Source organism: Penaeus chinensis, chromosome 25, assembly GCF_019202785.1.
Source record: "Penaeus chinensis breed Huanghai No. 1 chromosome 25, ASM1920278v2, whole genome shotgun sequence".
NCBI lineage: Eukaryota > Metazoa > Arthropoda > Malacostraca > Decapoda > Penaeidae > Penaeus > Penaeus chinensis.
In genome coordinates this window covers 738,654-746,153 of record NC_061843.1, presented here as the reverse complement: position 1 = coordinate 746,153, position 7,500 = coordinate 738,654, and the positions used below count along the sequence as shown (strand labels likewise).

General features: G+C 38.1%; 1 protein-coding gene across 1 annotated transcript in view; it reads left to right on the top strand.

Annotated features, from left to right (window-relative positions):
* LOC125038568 (kinase D-interacting substrate of 220 kDa-like) overlaps window positions 1–7,500 on the top strand; it is a 21,862-nt gene that overhangs the window by 11,151 nt on the left and 3,211 nt on the right. The window contains exons 10-16 of the mRNA XM_047632100.1: window positions 1–45; window positions 494–592; window positions 1,159–1,257; window positions 2,787–2,885; window positions 4,065–4,127; window positions 5,520–5,651; window positions 6,527–6,677. The exon at window positions 1–45 is cut by the window's left edge and continues 57 nt beyond it. Of these exons, the coding sequence (XP_047488056.1) occupies window positions 1–45; window positions 494–592; window positions 1,159–1,257; window positions 2,787–2,885; window positions 4,065–4,127; window positions 5,520–5,651; window positions 6,527–6,677 (688 nt within the window). The remainder of the gene's footprint in view (window positions 46–493; window positions 593–1,158; window positions 1,258–2,786; window positions 2,886–4,064; window positions 4,128–5,519; window positions 5,652–6,526; window positions 6,678–7,500) is intronic.

Below are 7,500 nucleotides of genomic sequence, written 5' to 3'. Positions count from 1 at the left end.
TTATCCAAGCCGGGGGAAGTTTGAATGAAAAAACTAAGAAATACGGTAAGGCAAAACAACTACATTTGACGTAGATTGGAATCCCTTGACAAATACGGTTTAATTGTTGTGTCGTGTGAATCGTGTGTTGATTTTTCTCGAATGCACGCAAACTTACAGCAAGGTTGTTTGATTATTTTATGAAGTGTATACGAAATCACAACAGTACACAAACACACGCACACACGCACACGCACACGCACACACACACGCACACTCACACGCACACACACACACAAACACACACACACACACACTTTCTAGAGTTGAACTTTCGATTTTTGATAATGCTGGATTTTTATTTATCCACGAATTATTTATTTGGCTTATATATATATATATATATATATATATATATATATATATATATGTGTGTGTGTGTGTGTGTGTGTGTGTGTGTGTGTGTGTGTGTGTGTGTGTGTGTGTATATTTTTTTTATTTTTCTTTTTTCCAGGAGACACGGCGTTGATGTGGGCCTCTTCGCTCGGACACCTGGAGATCATGAGGGAACTTTTGGCCGCTGGAGCCGAGGTCGACCTTGAGAATAATAATGGTCGGTTTGTGTAGCGGTTTTTCCATCTCTCTCTCGCCTCTGTGTCTCTCTTTCTCTCTCCTCTGTGCCTCGCTTTCTCTTTTCTCCGGGTCTCGCTTTCTCTCTCTCTCTGTCTCTCTTTCTCTTTCTTTCTCCTGTGTCTCTTTCGCTTTCTCTCTCTCGCGGTCTCTCTTTCTCTTTCTTTCTTCTGTGTCTCTTTCTCTTTCTCTCTCTCTGTCTCTCTTTCTCTCTCTTTCTTCTGTGTCTCTTTATCTTTCTCTCTCTCTGTCTCTTTTTCTTTGTATCTTTTCTGCGTCTCTTTCTCTTTCTCCTCATTTATTTATATATCCCTCATTATTTGTTTGTTTATCTATTAATTTATCTGTTTACTTTTTACCTGATTGTAAAAATAATAGTAAAGATAATAAATAATGATAATAGTAATAATAATGATGATAGAACAATCAATAATACAACAAAATAATAATAATAACCCAAATAAAAATCATAACCTTAATAACAATGAAACAAACAACAACAACAACAACGGAATACAAAATGTGCTCCCCCCCCCCCCCCCCCTGCAGGATACACTTCCCTGTCAATGTCCATCACGCAGAATCAACCGGAAGCAGCCAAGATCCTCCTGGCCTTTGGTGCAGACATCAACCAGAGAGCGAAGGATGGTAATTATAAGAATAGGGCTGATATTTTGCTGATGACGAGGATTGGCTGATATTTTGCTAATGCCAAGGATTGGCTGATATTTTGCTAATGGCAAGATTGGCTGATATTTTGCTAATGGCAAGGATTGGCTGATATTTTGCTAATGGCATATTGGCTGATATTTTGCTAATGGCAAGGATTGGCTGATATTTTGCTAATGGCATATTGGCTGATATTTTGCTAATGGCAAGGATTGGCTGATATTTTGCTAATGGCAAGGATTGGCTGATATTTTGCTAATGGCAAGGATTGGCTGATATTTTGCTAATGGCATATTGGCTGATATTTTGCTAATGGCAAGGATTGGCTGATATTTCGCTAATGGCAAGGATTGGCTGATATTTTGATAATGGCATATTGGCTGATATTTTGATAATGGCAAGGATTGGCTGATATTTTGCTAATGGCATATTGGCTGATATTTTGCTAATGGCAAGGATTGGCTGATATTTTGCTAATGGCATATTGGCTGATATTTTGCTAATGGCAAGGATTGGCTGATATTTTGCTAATGGCAAGGATTGGCTGATATTTTGCTAATGGCAAGGATTGGCTGATATTTTGCTAATGGCATATTGGCTGATATTTTGCTAATGGCAAGGATTGGCTGATATTTTGCTAATGGCATATTGGCTGATATTTTGCTAATGGCAAGGATTGGCTGATATTTTGCTAATGGCATATTGGCTGATATTTTGCTAATGGCAAGGATTGGCTGATATTTTGCTAATGGCATATTGGCTGATATTTTGCTAATGGCAAGGATTGGCTGATATTTTGCTAATGGCAAGGATTGGCTGATATTTTGCTAATGGCAAGGATTGGCTGATATTTTGCTAATGGCAAGGATTGGCTGATATTTTGCTAATGGCAAGGATTGGCTGATATTTTGCTAATGGCAAGGATTGGCTGATATTTTGCTAATGCAAGGATTGGCTGATATTTTGCTAATGGCAAGGATTGGCTGATATTTTGCTAATGGCAAGGATTGGCTGATATTTTGCTAATGGCAAGGATTGGCTGATATTTTGCTAATGGCAAGGATTGGCTGATATTTTGATAATGGCAAGATTGGCTGATATTTTGCTAATGGCAAGGATTGGCTGATATTTTGCTAATGGCAAGGATTGGCTGATATTTTGATAATGGCATATTGGCTGATATTTTGCTAATGGCAAGGATTGGCTGATATTTTGCTAATGGCAAGGATTGGCTGATATTTTGCTAATGGCAAGGATTGGCTGATATTTTGATAATGGCATATTGGCTGATATTTTGCTAATGGCAAGGATTGGCTGATATTTTGCTAATGGCAAGGATTGGCTGATATTTTGCTAATGGCATATTGGCTGATATTTTGCTAATGGCAAGGATTGGCTGATATTTTGCTAATGGCATATTGGCTGATATTTTGCTAATGGCATATTGGCTGATATTTTGCTAATGACAAGAATAGGCTGATATGTTGCTAATTAATATCTCTCATCAGGTGACTCTGTCCTGATGGAAGCCGTGAACTTAGGTCGACAAGCGATGGTGGAAGTCCTGTTGAAACATTGTCCAGACATGAGTGTTGAAAACATTAACCGTAAGTTTTGACTCCCTCAATTAACCCTTACACAGTATCATTTATATATATAATTTTAAAGTATACTTCATTGATTTTTTCTTCATGATTTTAACTCCTGAAATGCTCCCATAAAGATTTTAAAGTATTGATTACTGATTAAAACAATAAAAATAAGATAAAATAACCCCTAGATACACCCATAAAGATTTTAGAAGTATTAAGTATATAAATATATTTTTTTCTTCATGAAATTACTTTAAATGCTGCCACAATAATTAAGAATAAAACGTCTGCTTCGATGAGATCACCTGACGAGGAAATATTTTTTTCTCGAAACGTTGGGGATTTTGTTTAATTTTGTCTTTTTCTTTATTTTTTTTTTCTTTTATTTTCTTGTTTTTGTGGTAGTTTCTCCTTTTCGCTTTGTATGGGATTTATTTGGTCCTTCTCGTTGGCCCCTTTCGAGGTTCGTGAGATTGGATATTTAGATTTTATGTTACGTCATTATTATCATTTTTACCATTACTATTTCGTTGTTATTGAGAAACGAAAGAAAGAAAATATGCAAATATAGTTGAGGAAAGAAAGAAAGAAAATATCCAAATATAATTGAGAAAGGAAAGAAAGAAAATATGCTTATATAATTGAGAATGTATAATTTCAAAGTGGAAGAGATGTGATTCTATATAATTCTGATGAAGGTAAAACATACTGATGTAAATATACGTACTGATTTAAATACATTCACTCTCATTCAAGCCCTTTTTGCATCCCCGGGCAGCATGCCAATGTAAATTCACAAAAATGACAAGGCAGTATCGGCTTCAGGTCTAGATAAGACTATGAGAGACGATTTTAGATTAGATAAGACACACGCACACACACACATACACGCATACACACGCACACACACACACACACGCACGCACGCACGCACGCACGCACGCACGCACGCACGCACGCACGCACACACACACACACACACACACACACACACACACACACACATATACACGCATACACACGCACACACACACACACACACATACACACACATACACACATACACGCATACACACACACACACACACACACACACACACACACACACACACACACACACACACACACACACACACACACAGACTTGCTTCAACTAACTAATAATGTAATGAATAATCCACTTTTATTCCACAGGGAAGAATGTCTTCACCCTAGCTCGCGAAAAATTCAATACTGAAATCAGGAATATGATACAAGGTAAGACCTACTTGATATGCATGCTTTAGTGCGTTAAATCCCCGAATATAAGTAACTGGCAACTCCAAGGTACTCGGGTTCTGTCTAATCTCTTTCATTTAATGTGATTAGTTGGCATTTGCTACTTACCTTTACATTTTTACATTAATTATTGTTTATTGAAGAATGCTGCTTTCAACGTTTTCTATATATATATATATATATATATTTTATCAAAACAAACTTAGAAATCGGAGTATCCCAAAGTGCAGCTGAGTTGCCAGTTTGTTCTTTCCTGCGATTGGACGGAGTGTAGTAGCGTGTCGATTCTTCAACTTATGTTGATTGTATAGTCTAATAAATGCAGAACTATCATCATTTGCATTTAGTATAATATTCGATATCAGTTAAATTTCGTATAGGAACGCAATACAATTAAACAAAATAGCTCTGAGTTTCGCTATAATTACTTCTACGTGATTCCTCTTTGACATGTCCGTCCTATTTCTCTTAATACATTGTATGGTTTGTTATATATGCAGTAGTTTGTATTACTCAATTATGGATCACGTAGGGTGCTGTGTACGTAGAGTCTTGGACTTGCTCTTACATCTTTGTTGTTGTGTTATTTGCAATATAAACACCTATAGTTTGTAGTACTAAATAATAGACCACATTCGAGTCGCGGTTCATTTTATCCGAGATCAGCCTTTTGGGTAAGAGACTTTATTTATCATTATTTTCATATCATCTTTGATAATGGACCACTTTGAATCACTTTTGCGTTGTCTATAAGACCACGTATCATTTTCAGATAGTAAGGTGATAAACCATGCTTAATAACACTCATAATAAGAGCATAATTAAGCAGATAAGAGACGCAGGTATGATTACACAATATTAACTTCATATCGTCAGGTAATAAGCCATATATAATTATTTTCACATTATCAGATAAGAGACCCATGTTTAATTAGTACTAATCATTTTTAAATGGTCAGATCATAAACTAGTTGTTTTTTTTATCATGTCAGATAACAGACCATATACGATTACGATCAGGTTATCAGAGACACTAGACCACGCATAATTATTTTTCAAATTGCCTCAAATACTAAACCAAGTGTAATTACTTTGCAAATTGATACGTATACTAGCCCACCCATATTTTTTTTTGTTCTCAAATTATTTCAAATATCAAACCATTCATAATTATTTATCAAATTGTCTCAGATACTAGACTACCCAGTGATTACATCCATAATATCTAGACTTTCTTTCTCTCTCTCTCTCTCTCTCTCTCTCTCTCTCTCTCTCTCTCTCTCTCTCTCTCTCTCTCTCTCTCTCTCTCTCTCTCTCTCTCTCTCTTCTCTCTTTCTCTCTCTCTCTCACACATTTTTCTTGACATTTCAGCTCACGGGGCAACCACATGTCTTGCCGATGGTCACTCTTACATCCTGGGGAGTGTGAAATATGACAGCTGCCGCCAACAACAGTGCTGTCACAGTGTCTGGAGGAATACTGGCCTGGCCCTGCAATCCTGTGGTATGTTTTTTTCTTTTCTTTTCTCTCTCTCTTTTATTTTTATATGTTACATTATATTAGGGATGGAGTGGGTGATGTTTTGTATTTTGTTATTTTTGGCTTAGGGTGTAATGAGTTTTTTTTAGGGGGGGGGGGTGAGTATTGGATTGTCATGTTGATCTTCTATTGTCATTACCGTTGTTGTCATTACTGTTGGTACTATTATTATTAATATTACTGTTACTATTGCTGTAATTATTATCATTATCATTAATATCACCCTCATTATCAACATTACCTTTACTGTTAATATCATCATCATCACCATTATTAGTAATCAGTAGTTTAGTAGTTGAAAAATACATGTTCACGTTTGGAAAAATTCTTTTACTTCGTGTTCTATTTACAGAAATAACACAAAAGAGTATTGGTATAAATCAGTGGCTCTTAACTAAGATTCCCTCGCAGATTTAAAAAAAAAACAAAAAAACTTAGTTTTCTCTACTGAGTATGGATTAGTCCAGTTATTATTCAACTTATGATTTGACCGTGCTCTCGTTAACAGAACAAATATAGTCTGAGAAATTCTTGCTTTTTCCCAAGGGCCCACGCCCCACCCCCCAGGTTAAGAACCACTGGTATAAAGTTATCAATTTGGTACGCACCCGCACACACACAGACATATGTGAGTGCATGTATATTATCTTGTTTGTACACATGCATACATATGTTAGGGTGAGTGTGTATATATATCTTGTCTATGCACTCATACATATATATGTTGAGGTGAGTGTATGTTTATCTTGTTATATATTCACATGGAGATCTGTATGATGGCTGTAAACATATCTACAAATATCAAGAAATAAAAAAACACATTTCTGTCTCATCACCAGGTACTGAGTGCAACACGCCAGGTACTCGCTTAGGCACCTGTGTGCTAGTGAACGAGTGCGTGAGGCTGGAACAGGTGTTTCGCGTGACTAATGCAGCGGGGGATGTGGGACGGACCACGAAGTTCCTCGTCGACCATCGCTGTGATACCAGGTGATTGTGGTGATGAGTTATATGAGTTGGACGGGTTGACTGTTCTGTCTGTCTGTCTCTTTGGGGGCGTCTGGGTCTGTGTTCTATGTTTGTATGGCTGTCTCTTGTCTCTTTCTGTATGTCTGTCTCTCTCCCTCTCCTTCTCCCTCTCTTTCTCCCTCTCCCCCCCCCCTCTATCTCTCTCTCTCTCTCTCTCTCTCTCTCTCTCTCTCTCTCTCTCTCTCTCTCTCTCTCTCTCTCTCTCTCTCTCTCTCTCTCTCTCTCCACTCTCTCTCTCTCTCTCCCTCTCTCTCCCTCTCTCTCTCTCTCTCTCTCTCTCTCTCTCTGTGAGGATTTCACAACACAATCGAACGCGATGAATGGTGCTGCAAGCACTGCGGCGAGCCGAACGCCACACTAGTCCACTACCTAGAAAATTGTGACCATACACAATTCCTGAGACATGGACCGCCCATAACAGCGGCCGTGCTGGTAAAGAGGCTATGCGAAATGCTTACACCATGGCGGCAGGAGCGCTGAAGCAAAGTCTGTGGCGGATTAGTCTTTATTCTTGGTCACACGAAATTATATATATATATATATATATATATATATATATATATATATATCACACGGACACTTCGCGGGTCAGTTTGGTGTCGTTTCGGGTCACTAGCCTCGCGCAGGTCAGGTCAGGTACAGGCTGCTGTAGCCTCGCCCGAGGTACCCACGCCTATTGCGATCGGCAGGAGTGGCGAGGGGCACCGTTCCGTGGACTATCCTCTGTGATAACGTAGGTGTCCGATGTGATTTGGTATGAATATTATTCTGATACCGCTCTTCC